Source organism: Marmota monax, unplaced genomic scaffold (genome assembly GCF_021218885.2).
Source record: "Marmota monax isolate L192 unplaced genomic scaffold, Marmota_monax_Labrador192_F-V1.1 WCK01_AAM20220418_F8-fsc00014, whole genome shotgun sequence".
Lineage (NCBI taxonomy): Eukaryota > Metazoa > Chordata > Mammalia > Rodentia > Sciuridae > Marmota > Marmota monax.
The window spans coordinates 32,354,129-32,374,657 of record NW_026695222.1 but is presented as its reverse complement, the minus strand read 5'-3'; the positions used below and the strand labels follow the sequence as shown (position 1 = coordinate 32,374,657).

The 20,529-nt window shown below is 48.0% G+C and overlaps 1 protein-coding gene across 1 annotated transcript; it reads left to right on the top strand.

Moving 5' to 3' along the window:
• The first annotated feature begins 1,117 nt into the window (after window positions 1–1,117).
• On the top strand, window positions 1,118–19,314 carry Ddx27 (DEAD-box helicase 27). The gene is made up of 21 exons (XM_046433964.2): window positions 1,118–1,275; window positions 2,288–2,434; window positions 3,048–3,107; window positions 3,329–3,509; window positions 3,977–4,020; window positions 4,109–4,195; window positions 5,034–5,139; window positions 8,777–8,950; window positions 9,957–10,107; window positions 11,444–11,543; window positions 11,692–11,833; window positions 13,103–13,256; window positions 13,979–14,060; window positions 14,154–14,331; window positions 15,540–15,646; window positions 15,767–15,869; window positions 17,325–17,419; window positions 17,511–17,634; window positions 18,007–18,094; window positions 18,955–19,029; window positions 19,166–19,314. Exons 1-21 carry the CDS (start codon window positions 1,183–1,185, stop codon window positions 19,182–19,184), a joined length of 2,310 nt encoding a protein of 769 aa, XP_046289920.1. The 5' UTR covers window positions 1,118–1,182; the 3' UTR covers window positions 19,185–19,314.
• The last annotated feature ends 1,215 nt before the right edge of the window (window positions 19,315–20,529 follow it).

Genomic DNA, 20,529 nt, shown 5'->3' with positions numbered 1-20,529 from the left:
TTGGAAAGCAATTGCACAATATTGTGAGTGTAACTAATGACATCTAATTGTACACTTAAAAATGGGCAAAACTGCAACAAAGAAAAAAATAACAATGGATCCAACTTTTGTGGTCTGTTTCAAGAAGAAAATGTTGATTTGGAAAGGAGGCTAGGTAGTACCGGTGACTTCATCTAGGAGATGGTGCTCAGGGGGAATTGCCTGGATCAGGTATTCTTAGCTGACTTAACAAGTAAGATCTTCATAAGCAGATGAGGGGAAAGTTTCTGCTATGCTCTGAGTCCTTCTTTTCTAAGAACTGAAGCTACTGCCTGGATTATACTCTTGGCTTTGTTATTAACTGTCTCTGTGACTCTGGGACCTCTCTGAGCCTCAGTCTCTTCATCTGTAAAATGCCAACAGGAATGGTTCCTCCAGACTGGGGTTGTAAGGATGAAGTTCGTGAATATGTGCAAAAGTACTAAGATCAGTACTAGTGCATAATAAATGCTATGTAAGCGTTAGCTATTCTTTTTTTTGATTTTTAAATTTGTTTTAATTGGTTATACATGACAGTAGAATGCATTTATGTACTTTGATATATCATACATAGATGGGATATATTGTCTCATTTTTCTGAGTGTACATGTTGCAGAATCATATTGGTCATGTAGTCACATGTATACATACAGTAATGGTGTCTGCTTCATTCCACTATCTTTCCTATCCCCGCATTAGCTATTCTTATGTTTACTTTTTTTTTTTTTTATGAAAGTAAATGTTTACTGTGGGTGAAAAATCTAAGGAAAAAAATCACTTAGAATTCTATTACCCAGGGATAATAATGGCTAATCGTTTGCTGTACTATCTGCCACAATTTTTTGTCCAAAAATACAGACATATACAGCTTATCAAACACTTCTTTGGAAGTTTTCCTTCAAGTCTCGCACCCTCCTCAAAGAATCCCATATTTTCTGAGAACACAGACAATGGAATTTTATTTACACCAAGGCCCGCCCCTTGATTTCGTCATACAAGCCACGCCCCCACAGCCGCGTGCGCGCTGAGCTCGGGAAATGAAGCCGCGTGGGCGGGCCTTCCTCGAACGGAAGTGACGTATGGCACATGCGCGGTGTCGATGAGAAGACTGCGGAAGAGTAAGGGCCTGCTCCGCTCGTCACCGGAAGTGGCTGCTGCTTCAGCATGCTGGCGGAGCTCGGTTTGATCGGGACCATAGGCGAAGATGACGAGGTGCCGGTGGAGCCCGAGTCTGACTCCGGAGACGAGGAGGAGGAGGTAAGAGCCGGCGGGGGGTGGGGGCGCGGCTGGGTCAGGGTGCAGACCCTCGGGAGTCCTTGATATCTTCCCTTCCCTGTGATTCCTAGGTCACTGTCCCTGAATCCTCAGCATCCCCTGGGGGAGGGTCTCACTCGGACCCCGGGATCTTCCTCAGTTTGCTCGCTATTAGCTTTTCCCCACCTCTGCTGTTGGCCGTGCCATTTTGTGTCGGTTTGCTGAACTTAATATCCGTTCAATGACCTGGTATTTAATTCAGGCCCTGGGTAATAGAGATCCAGAGGTGAAATCAGTCTTGGTTCCTGCGCAGGGAGCAATGTTATCCATCCATTCATCTGTTCATCAAGCCACTAATTGACTACGTACATGTGCTAGACGTGGTGTTTAACTTTGGGGACCGCAGTGAACCGAGATGGGCGCTGACGCCTGCGTTGAGGTGGGATGATTTACAGACCGTGAGCACAAAGAAGGTGCTTATGGTTCAGACTCACCCAGGTGTTTCCCTCTGCAGAGACTCACCTGCCTACTTGACACCGCCTTTTGTACGTCCCACGACTTTTACAGATTCGTCTCCTACAAGGCCCAGTTTCTGGTTTACCTCAGCTTCCTATCCTGCCAGAAGGCTTGGAGTCATTCTTGACAGCTTCTTCCTTCTCTCCCCATTTCTCCCACACCCCAGCCCCTGGCATCCACCTTTCCATTCTGTGTTTCTGTGAGTTCGAGGTTTCTGGTTTCCATGTGCATTCTCATATGGTAGGTGTGGTTTTTGCACAGGTACCTTGGGATGAAGCTTGTTAATTGTGTCGATCAGATTTTCTTCAAACCTACTCATTTTTTGGTCGTCTTGAGCTGTCAGTTACTGTGAGAGGTGTCTTGAAAATTGTAGCTTGGTTGGTTTCTAACTCTATTTTAGCCTTGTATGTTTCTACTTTCTTATTGGACATCCTACCTTCCTTCTTCCTTTCCTACTATTCTTTCATCTCACCTCACAATCACCCTGTCCTCTTCCCAGGGGCCCATTGTGCTGGGCCGAAAGCAGAAGGCCTTGCAGAAGAACCGCAGTGCCGATTTCAACCCTGACTTCGTTTTCACTGAGAAGGAGGGGATGTATGATGGCAGCTGGGCCCTGGCTGATGTCATGAGCCAGCTCAAGAAGAAGGTGAGATGGACAGTCACAGGCAGCTCCAGACAGTGGGTCTTGGGACTAGCCCAACATCACAGCCTCTTGCCCTGTTGACATTCAGCAGGTACCAGAATCCTGTGAAATGTATGGTATAGTTTTGATGGGATGGGGAACGGAAATCACAGGGGACCTATAGTCTTGATTAATACTAAAGTATAAGATATTGCAAAATGGATTGATTGCAGGCTAGTTACAAACATAAATCTATAGTTAACGTTTAGAAGTATCAAAAATATTTCTTATAAAATTTACATGACAGGTTTTTCTGGAATGGGGGGTAATGAACTCAGATGTATTAAGACATACGCTCTTGATTTTGTAGTGCTCATCTGTACTCCCATTTGCTCAGGAGGCTGAGGTGGGAGGATCCTTGAGCCTCAGAGTTCAAAGCCAACCTGGGCAACATAGGTCCCATTTTTTACAGAAAATCTGGTAACAGCAGCCCAATGGTTTAGGAGCACCCAACATTATAAATCTTGTTTGACTTAAAAAATTTACAGAGCTATGTTTAAGACCTGACCTTCAGAAACCTTGCTTGATATCTCTCCTACATGCATATTTCTTTTTTTCTCTTTATTTTTATCTGCAGAGGGCAGCCACTACCTTAGATGAGAAGATTGAGAAAGTGCGAAAGAAAAGGAAAACGGAGGTGAGACAGGAGCCACTTGTCACCTTTCCCCAGCCGTCCTGTGAGCCTGGCTTTGCCTGTCTCTTTAAGCCTGGGTTGGGGTGCAGCGTGCAGGGCTCTTAGGGCTGTGCACAGAGGAGCCCCGCAGTGTCTGCCCAGACTCCAGACTCAGTATTGCCCCTTTAGAGTCTGAATTTCCTGAAACTTGTAATCACTCTTGCTTTCTTCTCTTTATCCCCCAGGACAAAGAAGCCAAGGCCGGGAAATTAGAGGAGAAGGAAGCTAAGGTGGGCCCGGAGCCCGAGGAGCCGGGGGACCTGGAGCAGGGGGACCTGGCGGGGACAGAGGAGGAGGCAGGCTCGGCAGAGGAGGAGTCTGAGAGCGAGTACTCTGCAGCCGAGGAGGATATCCTTACCAAAGCAGGTGTGCGTGGTGGCAGGTTGGTCCCTGCGCCCTGGGGCACTTCCTCCTTAGGTTTCAGGGTCTCTTTGGGATTTTGCTGCTGCTTCCTCTTTCCCCATCTGCAGTCCTACACAGCTGCCAGCTGCCTCTGTGACTCAGACTTAATTTAAGGTGACCACGTCATGGGGTTCACCCAGATAGCCCAGGAGTATCTTGGGTAGAACTTTGTGCGGAGGTGTCACCATGTGTGGAGAGGACACGGTGTGGGCAGCCTGGGCCACACCTGCCAGGTTCCCTTCCTGCCTGACCGTAGCGAGTCACTTCATCACACTGCCACCTGGGGTCCTCATGTTTGAAGTGGGGCTGGTGGCAGAAGCCCCCCGTGTCCGGTTGGGTGAGGCCGGTGAGGCGGTCACGGCGTGCTGAGGACATCGCGGGCGGATGCAGGTGCTGGCTCCCGCTGTGCTCAGCAGGCGTCCTCTCTGTAGATACACTCAAAGTGAAGGAGCGAAGGAAGAAGAAGAAGGGACAGGTGAGCGTGGGCTTGGGGCCCGGGCAGCCGTGAGGTCGTTGGGTTTTCATGGGTCCCGTTTGCTGAACTGTCGTCGTGTTCCGTGTAGGAAGCAGGAGGCTTCTTTGAGGATGCATCGCAGTATGATGAAAACCTCTCCTTCCAGGACATGAACCTGTCCCGGCCGCTTCTGAAGGTAGTGGCTTCTTTGGGCAGCTGGGTGGATCCTTACAGCAGCCCAGGTGGGCTCCTTGCTGCCCCTCTCTGTCCCTCAGTGGCACCCACTTTAACTTGGGGAAAAAGCCAAATTCCTTATATTGTCCTGTAAGGCTCCACCCTCCCTGTCCCCTCTGTGGCGTCTCTTGGCACTCATCATTCTCCGGCCTCACTGCCCTCGCTCGGCCAGAGAGCCTCTTCCTCGGGGCCTTTGCACTTGCTGTTCCCCTCCTTGCAAGACTCTTCTCCCAGAGGTCTGTTGCGGTTCTCCCTCACCCCCTCAGCGTTGGCCGAGACCCCTGTGCACCCACCTCTCCGCCCACCTCCCCAGCCCCTGGCTGCTGTGATCTTGGTCTGTAGCACGTGTCTTCCTAGGACTGTGTTTGTCTTTTTGTCTGTTCCTTTTTCCCAGGTTGTGAGTTTCCTCAGGGAGGGGTGGTTTTGTTTCATTTGTTTGGTTTGGTACCAGGGATTGAACTCAGGGCTGCTCTACCACTGAGTACATCCCAAGCCCTTTTTATTTGTTGTTTTGAGAGAGACTCTCAAAGTTCTTTCCAGTCTTGTTAAGTTGCCGAAGCTGGCCTCGAGCTTATGTTCTCCCTGCTTCAGCCTCCTGAGTTGCACCTGGCTCCTGGGCCAGCTTTGTGTTTTCTATTGTTTATGGATACGTCCTCCCTGGCTAGCGCAGCACCGCCTGCAGGCCCTCAGTCCTGTGTGGAATGAGTGTCCTGGAGGGTCTTGTTTGCAAACCTGTTTGTTTCCTGCTGAGACTCCTCTTTGCTCCCCTGCCTGGTCTGACTCTGTTTCCTTCTCTTCAGGCCATTACAGCCATGGGCTTCAAGCAGCCCACCCCGATCCAGAAGGCGTGCATTCCTGTGGGTCTCTTGGGGAAGGACATCTGTGCCTGCGCAGCCACTGGGACAGGTGAAAGGATGGGGACTTGGGGTGGTGGAAGAGCATGTTACACCCCAAATAGGGCTTTAGTTGACTTCACAAGCTGGCTTGTTAAATGTGCTTGGATTTCTTAACTATATACAAAGTCTACAGAAATTCATGTTCAGTGGGTAATGTTAATGGCTTTTGCAGGTGTGGAGGAATTTTGAGTTGACGAGTTTCCATTTTGTCTTCATAGCTGCATTTTATAGAATGTTGAGTTTGTTTCTGGCACCTCCCCCTCAAGGGGACAGTAGCTGGAGGGAACCTGAGGAAACAGGAAGGGTTCTCTGTGGTGGGGTGAGACACAAGAGAGTGCCACACAGCCTGCACTGCCAGTCCCAGAGGCATGTGCATGTGGGAGACCAGGTATCTCTGCCTTGGACCTCCTAGAAGGTCACCTCTGTGTCCCAGCTCCCTACAGTCACAGCAAGGAGCAGAGGGAAAAGCAGGTTGAATAGTCCAGTCCTTAAGATGCCGCGAAGAAGACAAAATCATCTACTACAAATCAGTAGTCTCAGGACTAGGACAGCTGGCAAGTCAGCCTGTGCCTGGGAGCCCGCCTTCCTCTGACCCCCAGGGGGTGGGCCAGAGAGCCTCAGTGCTCTCTTCAGGGCACAAGTGACATGACGGGGCAGAGTATGCTCAGCACCTTCCGGGGCACTCTTTGCAGTGTTTGGTCCCTTCTCTCAAACCACATAGCCAGCGATGGGGAACCAACAGGTGCCACGTCGCACTCTGAAGTTTTGTTAGACTTCTGACTCTTTCTCATTTTTTTTTCTGTGACAAATTGAGCATTGTCATAGTTTATTCACATGCTCTTTTTGGAGGCGGTTTGGCAATATATGGATTCACTCTTCAAAGTGTTAAAAGAGTTTTTAGTTATCTATACTAATTTACACTAAAAATTAAAGATGTGTAAGCAGAGGTCGAGAAGACTGGCTCACTTCAGTATTTTGAACATGGGACAAAATCATGGTTTTAGGGACGATGGTTTGTTATAATTAGCTTCTTTAATTTCTACAACATTTCTCTTTTTGTAATGATTCAAATGCAAATATATTGGGAAGGGGGACAGTAAAAAGCTCCCCCATCTGCCCCATTTGCATCTCCCCCACTAATGTGTTTTGCCACCAGATACTCCAGAGTGTTTGCATTTTTCTTGGCAAATGCAGATGCAGTTGAATACATTTAACTTAAGTGCAGTTCACAGAGCTGCACCAGCATGTGCCATGTCCCAAGGTAGCAGACTACATGTGGCTGCCTGTGGCCTTTCTCACTACATGGGTAATCTTGGATGTTTTTCCTGCCAGTCCATGTGCACCCACAGGGTGTTCCTTTGATTGTGTCTTGTGGCAGCTTTTATGTTTGCTAATTTTCATTTACTGCTTTTTCAATTGAGTATAACTTTATTGTAAAACTCACATATTGCATCCAAAGTATATAGCTTGATGATTTTTTTTTTTGGCACCAGGGATTGAACCCAGAGCCACTTAACCACCGGGGACTACATTCATGGCCCTTTTTTGTATTTTATTTAGAAACAGGGTCTTGCTGAATTGCTGAGAGCCTTACTAAGGGGCTGAGGCTGGTTTTGAACTTGCAATCCTCCTGCCTGAGTGCTGGGATTATAGGTGTGCACCACTGCACCTGGCAGCTTGGTGAATTTTTATATATGCCTATACATTGGTGATCTACTTGTATGTTTTGTTTTATTTATTTATTTTTTTAGTTGTAGATGGACACAATATCTTTATTTTTTTATTTATTTTTAATTGGTGCTGAGAATCGAACCCAGTGCCTCATACATGCTTGGTAAGTGCTCTACCACTGAGCCCCAGCCCCAGCCCTATATTTTATTTTATTTTTAAATATTTATTTTTTAGGTGTAGATGGACACAATACAATGTCTTTATTTTTATGTGGTGCTGAGGATCGAACCTGGGTCCCACCCGTGCTAGGCGAGCGCTCTACTGCTGAGTGACAATCCCAGCCCCATATTTTATTTTTTAAAAATATTTTTTAGTTATAGGTGGATACAATATCTTTATTTTTATGTGATGCTAAGGATTGAACCCAGTGCCTCACGTATGCTAGGTGAGCGCTCTACCTCTGAGCTACAACCCCAGCCCTACTTGTATATTTTAAATGTTTACACGTAGCAAATCATCCTCATTATCATCATCATTTGTGGTACTAGAGTTAAACCCAGGGGTATGTAATCTCAAAGGGCCTTGTTGAGTTGCTGAGGCTGTCCTTGAACTTGCAGTCCTTATGCCTCAGGCTCCTGAGTTGCTGGGATTACAGGAATGTGCCACCCCACCAAGCACAAATCAATTTTTTAAAAAATTATTTCTTTCATAATGACAAATTAATATTTTTAACTGACATTAAGAGATACCAACACAATTCAGAGGGTAAAGAATTAAAAAAAAAAGGGGCTGGGGTTGTGGCTCAGTGGTAGAGCATGTGCAAGGCCCTGTGTTCGATCCTCAGCACCACATAAAAATAAATAAAGTAAAAGGTATTGTGTCCATCTACAACTTAAAAAAAATAAATATTAAAAAAAAAAATTAAGAATTTATTATTTTTTTTGGTACTAAGTATTGAATCTGAGGTCTTGCATATGTTAAATACTTTATCTACCACTGAGTTAATATCTCTAGAAGTGGATTAAAAAATTATAACTTTGTTACTGTAGATCAGCAGGAAGTAGCAAAAATAAAGAAGTGAGTCCCTTGAATCCTTCACCCAGTGGTAACATTCTAAGTTACTGTAGGTCAGTATCATATCCAGGAAATCGGTGTTGATACAGTTGTGTTAGGTAGAGCTTGTTTAGTTTGTCTGAGGCAGTAGAGGAGGTCTAGGCTAGTTCTGGGTCACAGGTGTCAAGGGGTCAGGTGGAGGTTGTCTTTCTTTAATCCTACCTAGTACCTCCTGGCCCTGCCCTGATAAGCCCTTCATGGGATCAGAGAATTTATATAAAAGGAATGTTCATCACTGCATTGTGTATTAGTGAAAAGCAACCAAAACATCCAACTATAAGGATCAGTTAATTTATAGTAGAGATACTCATATGCTAGGATGCTATGCAACTATTTAAAAAAAAATAAAGAATATTTTTTTAAAGGGAGGGTTGGGGATGTGGTTCAGAGGTAGAACGCTTGCCTAGAATGTATGAGGCTCCAATATGCAAAAAACCAACCAAACAAAAAACCAAAAACAACTCAAGAAAATAGTTTACCTGGGGTTGTGGCTGTGGCTCAGGTGGTAGCGTGCTCGCCTAGCATGTGTGAGGCACTGGGTTCGATTCTTAGCACCACATAAAAATAAAATAAAGATATTGTGTCCACCTGAAACTAAAAAAAAAAAATATTAAAAAAAAAGAAAATAGTTTACCTGAATTCTGAGTAATTTTCAATTTTATTTATTTTATTCTTTATTTTCATGCTTTTTTGACATTTCCTATGTAGTTTTATAAGACCATATAGTTTGAAAGCCAAAAAAAAAAACTTTTTTAAGTTATTTTATGTTCCTCTGCCCGGACTTACAGATTTTCTGTACTTGGCAAAAACCTAAACATGGAGGGAACCAAACCTGTTCTTGTTTCCCCGCTGTCTCCCTCTAGGTAAAACAGCAGCTTTTGCTCTGCCTGTCTTGGAGCGTCTGATCTACAAGCCCCGCCAGGGCCCTGTGACCCGTGTATTGGTGCTGGTTCCCACCCGGGAGCTGGGCATCCAGGTGCACTCCGTCACCAAGCAGCTGGCCCAGTTCTGTAACATCACCACCTGTCTGGCTGTGGGTGAGTCGGGGTGGGTGCCAGTTCCTGGGACCTGTGATGTGGTGGAAGGTGGATGTGGCTCACTCTGTGGGAGCAGGGGCTAGGAAAGGCCTTTATGTTCCCTTGAGTCCACTTAAAAATTGGCTGATGTGGGGCTGGGGATGTGGCTCAAGAGGTAGTGCGTGGCCTGGCATGCATGCGGCCCGGGTTCGATCCTCAGCACCACATACAAACAAAGGTGTTGTGTCCGCTGAAAACTAAATATTAAAAAAAAAAAATTCTCTCTCTTTCTCTCTCTCTGTTTCTTAAAAAAAAAAAAAATTGGCTGATGTGTTTTCGTAGTACTGGTACTGGGGAGGGGAGAGAGTTCATTGAGACTTAACTATTCTTAAAGAATGAAACTTCAAAATTATGAATTTTTTTTGTTTTTGTTTTTTTTTTGGTATTAAACAACTTTAGGGAATAATTTCTGCTTAGCATGAATGTTGAGTCAAATATTATTTGGGGCAGGGTTTCCCTGATAAAGTTACTTGAGAGCTGGGGCTGCAGCTCAGGGACAGAGTGCTTGCCTAGCACTTGTGAGCACTGGGTTCCATCTTTAGCTTTGCATAAAAATAAACAAAGGCATGCTGTCCATCGACAGCCACATACAAAAGTTACATGAGAGTGTCATGCAGCCTGCAGTGTACCCTCCTTATGCAATTGGAAGTCAGAGGTGATCTCTGTCCTCACATGTGAAGACGTCATCGGTTTTTACCGGGCCTCTTTCAGTCCTGGGATGTTCCAGTCATTCTATCTGGAAATGCTGTTGTGTTGTCACCTGTTCGGATTTTTCACTCCGTCTAATGTAATTAAATAATATGTCTGTCCCAGTGTGTTGCATCCATGTGGGCAAGGCCCCCGTTAGTCTTGCTCGTAGCTCTTTTCCTGTTCATCTGACATGAGACAAAGGCAGGTGGCTGGTGTTCTTAGAACACAGGTGACTGACTGGCTGACCTGGCTATCTGGTGTGTCTCTCTGCTTGCAGGTGGCTTGGATGTAAAGTCTCAGGAAGCAGCTCTTCGGGCAGCACCTGACATCCTCATTGCCACCCCAGGTCGGCTGATCGATCACCTCCACAACTGCCCTTCCTTCCACCTGAGCAGCATTGAGGTGCTCATCCTGGATGAGGCTGACAGGTGAGCCCTGAGGGTGCCGCCCGGGTACTCTGAGGTCCCTCTGAGCTGCCACCCTGCATTATTCTATAGGGCCTTCAGCTAAGTGGAGACACCCCTTCACCCACCCACGTGGGCCTCTGTTGGTGCGTGGTCCAGATTTTTCTGCTTTCTCCTTTCTTTCTGTAATAGTAATGGTTAGGAGGTGACGTCAGTCACATGTGGGCTCTGCTGCTCCTAACTGAGATCTGGGGATGTTGCACACGGGTTCAGGAGTAGTGTCCCCATCATGGTGAGTGGTGCAGGGGTAATGCAGGGATGGGCTGTGCGTGGTGGCTTCAGTAGGCATCTCCCTGGCTGTGGTGGGACCCCTTCTTGTCCCTCCGTCCCTCCTCTTTCTCTCACAAGTGTCCTCTCTGCTCACGTCTTTCCTTCATGCCTGAGCCAGGTGAGCTGGGCTGATGGCACAGCGTGCAAGGGGCATGCTGAGGTGTCCTCTCACGTTGAAGTGTCTCAGAACTAGCAGGCCTGGGAGCATCTGACCCTGCATGTGCTTGCTTGGTCCTTGGCTCCTCTCATTTTCACACCAGGGACACCAAGTAAACTCGTCAGCTCCCCGCTGTGGGGCTCTCAGTGCTGTCCGTCAGGGTGGAACCGTCTCCTCCGCCTCCTTCAGGTTTCTGGTTCTGTGAGAGAGAAGGGCATGATCTCACCTAGCCCCCAAACCAGTGGGGGTTTCTCTGAATCCAGTCAGTCACCTGGAGATATCTAGACAAACCCAGAGGGTGAACGAGGCTGAGGGGACGTCCTGGGTGAAGGAAGCCTCAAAAGACACGACAGCCAGCTGCAATACGGAAACTCTGGCTCTCAGACTCAAATACAGGCGGCTGTAAACTCACCGAGGGCAAGAGGAGGTGGGATGGAGGGAGGGGAGAGGGTCAGGTGTCCCCAGCACAGTGGAGAGACGGCCTCTCGAAGCCTCCTGATGCACAGCCCGTCTCTGCATTTCAGTTGAGGACATCTGAAAGTGGCCTGTACTTCAGATGACACTCAAACACTGCCATGTCTTGATTGTGACCGGTTATGTGGGACAAGGTCATTGTCCTTACTGTGTGTTGGAATGTTTGGGGTCATGAGAGACTTACTGGTATATAGTTTAGTAACAAAAAAAGAGACATGAGGCAGATGTTGCATGATGATAATTCTTAGTGAATCTTGGTTAAAGGGTAAAATAACAATAAATTAATTCTAAACACAACCAGGGGCAGCCAAACCTCAGCCTGCGTGGTAGTCTGTGACTCGCTGTGACAGAAGCGTGTTCCCCAGTGTCATGTCATATCCTTTCTCTCTCTGCCCCAAGGATGCTGGATGAGTACTTTGAGGAGCAGATGAAGGAGATCATCCGAATGTGCTCCCACCACCGCCAGACCATGCTCTTCTCAGCCACTATGACAGATGAGGTGGGCCAAGGGGCTTCTCTGTGGCGGGTCTGCACAGGGGGCCATGCAGAGGACCCTGCTGGGCTTGAGGGGCTGCGTGGGTGTGCGTTGTTGCTGCCTTCCCACCTCCTCGCGGGAAGCTGAGCGCCCTTGGCTCTGTGCTCGGCAGGTGAAGGATCTGGCTTCTGTCTCCTTGAAGAACCCTGTCCGGGTGTTTGTGAACAGCAACACGGATGTGGCTCCGTTCCTACGGCAGGAGTTTATTCGCATCCGGCCTAATCGGGAAGGGGACCGGGAAGCCATCGTGGCAGGTGAAGGCCCAGGGCTGGGCAGGCTGGGTGCTCAGCTCCCCGGGCCTCCTGGGCGTCCACCCGAAGCATTTAGGTTTTGCCTTCTTGCTCCTCCGTCTGTTTTCCCCTCAATCAGAGCCACTCCGCTGTCCATCCATCTTTATCACCATGCTGGCCTCACCCAGCGCCTCCCTCCGTCCATCTTTGTGTCCTCCTGAGCTCCTGACCACTTGCCACCAATTGCTGCTCTGTTTTTGTGTGTGTGAGTGGTGCTGGGGATTGAACCTTGTCATGCGAGGCAAGCACTTTACCAGCTGAGTTGTGTCCCCAGCCTCAGTTGCCACTCTGGCTTCTTAATGCAGACACCACTGTGTGTTGCCTGGATTGTTGCTGCAGCCTCTTAATTTCCTCTTCCTGCTTCCTGTTGGCTATTCGTAATTCATTCTTCCCTCTGCAGAACAGTTTGTTTTTTTAATTTATTAATTTTTTAAAAAAATTATACATGGACACAATATCTTTATTTGTTTATTTATTTTTATTTTATTTATTTTTTTTTTAAAGAGAGAGGGAGAGAATTTTTAATGTTTATTTTTTAGTTTTCGGCAGACACAACATCTTTGTTTGTATGTGGTGCTGAGGATCGAACCTGGGCCGCACGCATGCCAGGCGAGCGCGCTACCGCTTGAGCCACATCCCCAGCCCCTTTATTTGTTTATTTATTTTCATGTGGTGCTGAGGCTCAAACCCAGTGCCTCACATGTGTGAGGCAAGCGCTCTGCCACTGAGCCCCAGCCCAGCCCCTGCTGAACAGTTCTTTACAAAAGAATACCTGCTCCCGTTACCTCCTTACTGAACAAACACCCTGGGTGTGGCAGCTCCCGTTGCTCTTATGGAAATCCAGACTCCCTAGTGAACCCCTCCGGACCCTCGAGGGCCACATCTGCCGGCTTGGGCCCTCTCATCCCCCATGCTCGTTCTGACCTCCAGGACGTGACGTTGCTCTTTCTTCACCTGGCATCCCTGTCCTCATGGGATAGTCTGCCTTGTCCTTCAGCCTCAGTCACCCCTCCAGGAGGTCAACTCTAACGCTGCTCTGCCACCCTCCCTTTACTCTTTCTCTCGTGCCATTTATCACCCTGGGGAATTAGTTCCTGCCTGCCCTGGCCTGTGAGTTCACCCGGCAGGGACTGTGCCTATGCCCCTGTGCCGCACACCAGGCTCATTCTCAGGTGAGGGAGGCGCGTTGCGCAGCAGCCCCCACACGGTGCCGGCTCACTCTTCTCCCTCCAGCTCTGTTGACGAGAACCTTCACCGACCATGTGATGCTCTTCACCCAGACCAAGAAGCAGGCCCACCGCATGCACATCCTCCTGGGGCTTCTGGGGCTGCAGGTGGGCGAACTCCACGGCAACCTGTCCCAGACCCAGCGGCTGGAGGCCCTCCGGTACGGTTCCCATGTCAGCTCCCTTTCCTCCTTGGGCTGATCAGAGAGGGTTCTCTGCATCTGACAGAGAACCTGGAAACAGGATCCAGAAGGTTATGTTAGAGCAGCAGCAGGGATACAGATGGCACAGTGCCCTGCTTAACAGTTTTTAATCTAAACTGAGCTTGCTGGTGCTACCTGTCGTCCCAGCTACTCAGGAGCTGAGGCAGGAGCATCACCCGAGCCCAGGAATTTTGAGAGCAGCCTGGACCACGTAGCCTTAAAAAAGCAAAGTAAAGCAAAGACTTGGAGCACTGTCAGGTCATGTGTTAGCTGCACTGATTCTCACAGAACAGAGTCGACCTCTAGGTGGGGAGCCCTGGAGAGCTCCCCACCCGCCACTGTTCTTCACAGGGTGCTGGGCGGGGTTGTTACAGCAAATCTGATCTGAAGAGAGACGTCTGCCTCACGGTTTCCTGTAGTCTAGCTTGTTGGTTCTCAAACTTGAATCTGGACAGGAATTAGTGCTTGAGACAGAACACAAATCTGCATGTCCCCATGTAGGCAGCTGTTAAGGGTGAGTGTAAGTGTCCACCGGCGACCTTTAGAATGTATCCCCTGCTGCTTGACTCCAGGAGGCTCTGTGGTGACTTTCCCGTCCCTCTATTCTCTCTGCTTCTCGGGCTCCTGGGGAGCATTTCTGGGATAGGTATCTGAATAAGCATCTCTGTGGATATTTCTAGGCGCTTTAAGGATGAACAGATTGATATCCTTGTGGCCACAGATGTGGCAGCCCGTGGACTTGACATTGAGGGAGTCAAAACGGTGAGAAGGTCCTATCGTTTTTCTTCTTGCCCCACGGCAGCCCCACCCCCACTCCCATGCTGCAGGGTCTGACTGCCGATTCTGACCCTGCAGGTGATCAACTTCACGATGCCCAACACTATCAAGCACTACGTACACCGGGTGGGGCGGACCGCACGAGCTGGCAGGGCTGGGCGCTCGGTCTCTCTGGTGGGAGAGGAGGAGCGGAAGATGCTGAAGGAGATTGTGAAGGCCGCCAAGGCCCCTGTGAAGGCCCGTATTCTTCCCCAGGGTGAGGAGGCACAGCTGGAGCAGGGCGGGCAGAGAGTGGCTTCAGAGAGTGGTGCTCTGCAGTCAGGCCAGCTTGAGTCCCCACTCTGCCACCTCCTTGCTGAGTCCCTGGGCAGGTCTACCTCACTTCCCTGGGCTGTAGGCTTCTGTGTATAACAGGACATGATAGTAGGAATGAAAACATAGAGCCCGTTCATAGGGGTTTTCCTGATCTGTGGGGTCCTGTAAAGCCCACCCATCTTCTTCACAAGTTACTTTTATTAATGTCACAGAAGTAGTATGTATTCATCATCTGGAATGAGTAAATAAATACAAATGTGTATGTCAAAGAGCTAGCTGGGGGGTTGGGGATGTGGCTCAAGCGGTAGCGCGCTCGCCTGGCATGCGTGTGGCCCGGGTTCGATCCTCAGCACCACATACAAACAAAGATGTTGTGTCCGCCGAAAACTAAAAAATAAATATTAAAATTTAAAAAAAAAAGAGCTAGCTGGGCACACGGGCGCATGCCTGTAAATGCCAGCAACACTGGAGGCTGAGGCAGGAGGATTGCAAGTTTGAGACCCTGTCTCAAAGTAAAAAAAGGGGCTGGGGACATAGCTTAGTAGCAGCAGCATCCCTGGGATCAGTCCCTGGTCCCACCTTGTGTGCCAGTGCCCGCCCCTCCACACTCCCGGTCACGGTGTCCTCTTGCTCATTTTCCTTCCGTGCAGTCAGCCTGGATCGCTGTTGAGTGGTGCTGTGTGCCCTGCTCCACTTCTGTTCCAGGTGCTGGGGTCAGAGCAGGGGACCAAACAGCTGATGTTCTGGTGGAGAAGTCAAAGATAAGCCAGTGGTTGATGCTGTGGAGAGGCGGGAGCGGCCCCTGCTCTAGCAGGCTGCTCAGGAAAGGCTGGCATTCTGCCGGGTCCTGGATAAGAATGGGGTGTTTTGTTTTTTCAGATGGGGGTCTTGCTATATTTCCCAGGCTGGCCCCAAACTCCTGAGCTCAAGCCATCCTCTCACCTCAGATCCCAAGTATCTGGGACTTCCATACAGGTTTTGTGTCACAGCTCCCTGCTCTCAGTGGGGATGTTAAGTAGAGAAATCATACATTAAAAAAAAATCACACTTTTCTGTCAGTAAATAGACCATCGGTTTTGTTTTCATTAGCTACATAGTATATTAATATTCACCCATATTTTAATGTCTTTTCTGTTCTCTCCCCTGGAGATGTCATCCTCAAATTCCGGGACAAGATTGAGAAAATGGAGAAAGACGTGTATGCAGTGCTGCAGCTGGAGGCAGAGGAGAGAGAGATGCAGCAGTCGGAAGCCCAGGTGCCCGCTTTCTCAGATGCTTGTCATCTGCCCCGAGTCTGGGAGAGGTTGCTTGGAGCTGCCGTGCTGTGGATTCGCAGGCACAGCCCCAGGGCAGCTGCTCCCTCACTGTCTCCACAGATCAACACAGCAAAGCGGCTCTTGGAGAAGGGGAAGGAGGCAGTGGACAAAGAGCCTGAGAGGAGCTGGTTCCAGACCAAAGAAGAGAGGAAGAAGGAGAAAAGTAAGTGAGGGAGGCCCCCGCAGCTCCACTCCGAGGGTGTAGCAAGAGGACCTGAAAACAGGGCTCCAGCAGACGCCTATGCCGGCATTTTTTGAAGTGATATTCTGAACAGCCAAAAGGTGGGAATGGAGGTATCCATCAAAAGATGAATGGATGAACAAAGCTATGTGCACCTCCCACTTGCGCTGGAGGATCATTCAGCCGTAGGATGTGTGAAAATGTGTCCCATAGATGAACCTTGCAAACATGCTGAGTGAAATAATCCAGACACAAGGGACGAATACATGATTCCACTTAAATGAGGCACCTGGATAGACAAACGTCAAAGGCATAGAAGTCGCAGAGATCCTGGGGCCAGGAGGGTGGGAAGGGAGCGGCTTGCTGAGTGGCTTACAGAGCTGCTGCTTGGCATCGTGGTGGCGATCTGGAGTTTTGTGATCAGGTGGTTGTACAGCATTGTGATTGTAATTAATGCCACTAAGTTACATACTTCAGGATGGATGAAGTGGCAAATCTTATGTGATACATATTTTACAAAAAAACAAACAAAATTTTTCCAAAAAAGTAGCTACTTGGTGTATAATTTAAAAACCAGCCAACCAAGCCTACTCTACATTCTTTGCTTCTTTCCCATATTTCAGAGCTTGGGGCTCTTCTCCTGTAGGCATATGCATAGCTGCTTTGTTTTTTCCTTTTTAGTGGCTGCGTGGGCTTTTATCGTGATGTAGTTAAGTAGTTTCTTATGGGAAGACATTGAGATTGCTTGCCACTTTCTGCCATTATGAACAAGTGATGTGAATAACCCCGTACGTTGGCCTTTCATAATTAAGCAAGTGCACTTGACTTGGAGAAATTTTTAAAGGTGGAATTATAGGTCAGAGTGTATGGTTATTTCTAATTCTGGTAGAAATTGCAAAATTACCCTTTATTTCTCGCTGTACCAGCAATTTCAGAAATATTGCCTTTATTTGATGGGACCCAAAAAAAAAAAAGGTGTATATACGTTAAATTTTCATGTTAAAGATAGAGTTATATCAGTGGGAAGGTGTGGGTAGTTTATGGAACCAAACCTTCGTCTTTCCTAACAGGATAGTAGATAAGGAATGCCTTAAATGGATTAATAAAGAAATAGTAAACAAGAATGTTTTTTAGTGAGGTGGAGGAAATCATCATGCATTTTTCCTTGTCATTTTAAAAATTGTCATATACTAATTTAAAATAGGTGTGCTGGGGCTGAGGTTTGGCTCAGTGGTAGAGCACTTGCCTGGCATGTGTGAGGCATAGGGTCGATTCTCATGATGCCAAGCAGCAGCTCTGTAAGCCACTCAGCAAGCATATAAATAAAAGTCCATCAACGACTAAAAAGTACTTTAAATAAATAAAATAGGTGTGTTCTGCTTGTAATTTTAAAAATACAAAATGTTCCCTGAAACCTCATTTCTCTTCCCATTTCAGTTGCCAAGGCTCTGCAGGAGTTCGACTTGGCCTTAAGGGGAAAAAAGAGGAGGAAGAAGTTTATGAAGGATGCCAAGAAAAAGGGGGAGATGACAGTGAGTGACCTCCCTGCAGAGTCTGGTCCCACCACCTCTGGGGGTCGGAGTGCCCTGTCTGTTCTGCATTCACCCCTCCCTTTTCTCCCAGGCAGAGGAAAGGTCCCAGTTTGAAATCCTCAAGGCGCAGATGTTTGCTGAGCGACTGGCCAAGAGGAACCGCAGAGCCAAGCGGGCCAGGGCGATGCCTGAGGAGGAACCGGCGAGAGGCCCTGGTAGGTGGGGAGGATCCTTCCCTGACTGTCACCTGTTCTCATGATGGTCAAGGAGAAAATTTGAAGGATGATAGTAAGCCACATTTTTTGAATAACTGGTATGTACCAGGATATATAACTTTCCTGTATTGGCTTCGCAGGGTGGAGTGACCCTTGGTTGGTGGGGAGAGCTAGGATTTGGACTCTGGCCTTTCAGAGTCTTCCGACTCTTCCCTGGATGCTACTTGGAGGAGTTGGTGAGGGTAGAAGGAAATGCACAGGGTCCTTAAATACAAGAGATCCACTGAACTTGAATTCATTACCCGGAGCTAAAGGGGGTTTAGGAGCTTGGGCCAAAGAGGACCATGTCTCGTTCATTCTTTTGGCGCACAGCCAAGAAGCAAAAGCCAAAGAAGAAATCTGTATTTGATGAAGAACTCACCAACACCAGCAAGAAGGCCCTGAAGCAGTATCGAGCTGGGTAAGGTTGTAAGTTATCATGGAGTCCTTGGTATTTTAGGGAAACTATGAATCGTTTGATTGTTTCTCCATTCCCAATTCTCACATAACCATAGCATTATAATATATGAACTTAGAGGTGCCTCTCTGTCCCCCACCCACCTAAAGCCCACCTGTTGATCCCAGGGTGAGAGCAGGAGCAGGGTTAAGGTACCACTGCTCCATAGTGCTGTGGCCCCCCTGCTTTGGAGGTGAGATGACTCATTTTTGAGTTCAGAAAGAGTTATCTCAGGAGACTAACAAATCTTACCTTGTAGGATCAGTCCTATTAGAACCCCCCCTAGGGGCTGGGGATGTGGCTCAAGCGGTAGCACGCTCGCCTGGCATGCGTGCGGCCCGGGTTCGATCCTCAGCACCATATACTAACAAAGATGTTGTGTCCGCCGAAAACTAAAAAATAAATATTAAAAAATTCTCTCATACTCCTTCTCTCTCTCTCTCTCTCTCTCTCTGTGTGTCTCTCACACTCTCTTTAAAAAAAAAAAAAAAAAGAACCCCCCCCAAGAAAAGAATCCATGGGTTTGCCCATGGGAATGGTTTGTCTGCCACTCTTCCCTGGGCTGCAGGCAGCTGGACTGCTTCCCAGGGAGTCTTAGTAGTCTAGTCACAGGTGAAGAAGGGCCTCCGCCAAGCTGGTCTTAAAGCTGGGCCTGACTTCCGGAAACGCATGTTGTCAGGTAGAAGGAGAAGGGCTTGGAACCCAGGCCCTGGAAACGCGGTCCTGGCAGTGCTGCTTTTCCTGTGGCGTGGAGGGGTGGGCACGAGACATCACCTTTGTGTCCGACAGCCTGCAGGTTCAGCTTTCCCTTCTCTCACTTGCAGCCCTTCCTTTGAAGAAAGGAAACAGTTGGGTTTGCCCCATCAGAGAAGAGGAGGAAACTTCAAATCCAAGTCCAGGTAAGCTGGGCATGGTGGCACATGGGTGTTGGAAGGCTGGAGACTGTGATTGTTTGGGGTTGAAAAACAAACCTTTTGTGGAAAACAAGCTGCTTCTTCCTTTTTCTGGTCTTAACCTGCTGATTTTCTTTAATAGATACAAGAGGAAGAAATAGCCATGGCAACCTGACGAAGTTTGCAGGGCGTCTTAATCTCTCCCTTCCCTGTGGGAAGTCATACTGGTTTGCTGGTTTTGTCTGTCTTTTCTCCATTTGTTTAAAAAAAAAGAAAAATTCTTAAAAAGCCTGTCATTTGTGTGTTAAAAAACAAAAAAGTTGGACTGGGCACGTGGCTAGGTGGTAAAATGTTTGCCTAGCATGCATGAGGCCCTAGGTTCAATCCCCAGCACCCCCTGCCCCCCCCAAAAAAAAAAAGTTGCCGGTGGTAGAGTAGTACGTGTTCCCTAAGTACCCGCCCAGGCTGGCTCCCTTCTGAGTAGCTTTCATATAACAAGTACAACCAAACATTAGTCTGGTTTGGCAGAACTCCAGTATTTCACCTGTGTGGCCGTCTGATAGCTGGGCACCATCGCGAACACTTAGAGTATCTTTGCTCACAGGGGCTGGGTGTGGAGTAAGGAATTTGTTTATTCATTTGTTTGTGGTGCTTGAGACCAAACCCAGGGCCTTTTGTATGCAAGGCAAGCATTCTACCACTGAACCATGTCCCCAGCCAGGAAGTAATTGCTCGGAGAAATGTTCTTTTATTAATGCCCTAGAACTAAAAGGCTACCATTGGGCACTAACTGTGTGTCAGACACTTGGTGCGCTGAGTTGTGATTCAGTTTGCTGCCTATGAGGCAGGTACTGTTGTTCTCATTTTGCTAATAGAGACTTGGAAGAGTAACTTTCTACAGTTACACAGCTGGGAATTCAGGTTTTTGAAATCACCCATAACCTAACTTATTACTGCTGTGTGCTGTAGAGATGGAAGCCAAAACGGGGCAGGAGGGACCCTGACCCCATGAATTAGCTCCTTGTTGTAAAAACCAGCTTTCACTCTGCAGAATGGTTCTCATCCTTTTCTGGATCACAAGATCCCTTTCAGAATTGGATGAAAGCTATGGGATACCCTTTGGGAAACTGTAATCCACGTCCTGTGTAATTTAAGTGTACACGTGCCTCCCCCACCCCACCCCAATCGTGGGTTAAAAGTAATAGTTTTCCAGTAGCACATGTGCCAGACACTATAGTAGGTTCAAAAGTATTCAGTCAGGCTGCACCTAATAGTCACCAACATAGGATCCGAGTTAGAAAATGATGGACACCTATATGATAGAATGCAGTTCAAACTCACAACTGTAGGCTCCGTATACAAAGAGTGGGTCCCGAGTAGGTCCTGAGTAGGCTTGAAAAGCTGAGTGCAAATTTTCTGAAAAGGGATATGCATTGCTTCAGCTGATCACCTCTAGGAGGACTCATGAAGTGAGCGGGGTGGCCACTGGGGAAGGAAACACTGTGT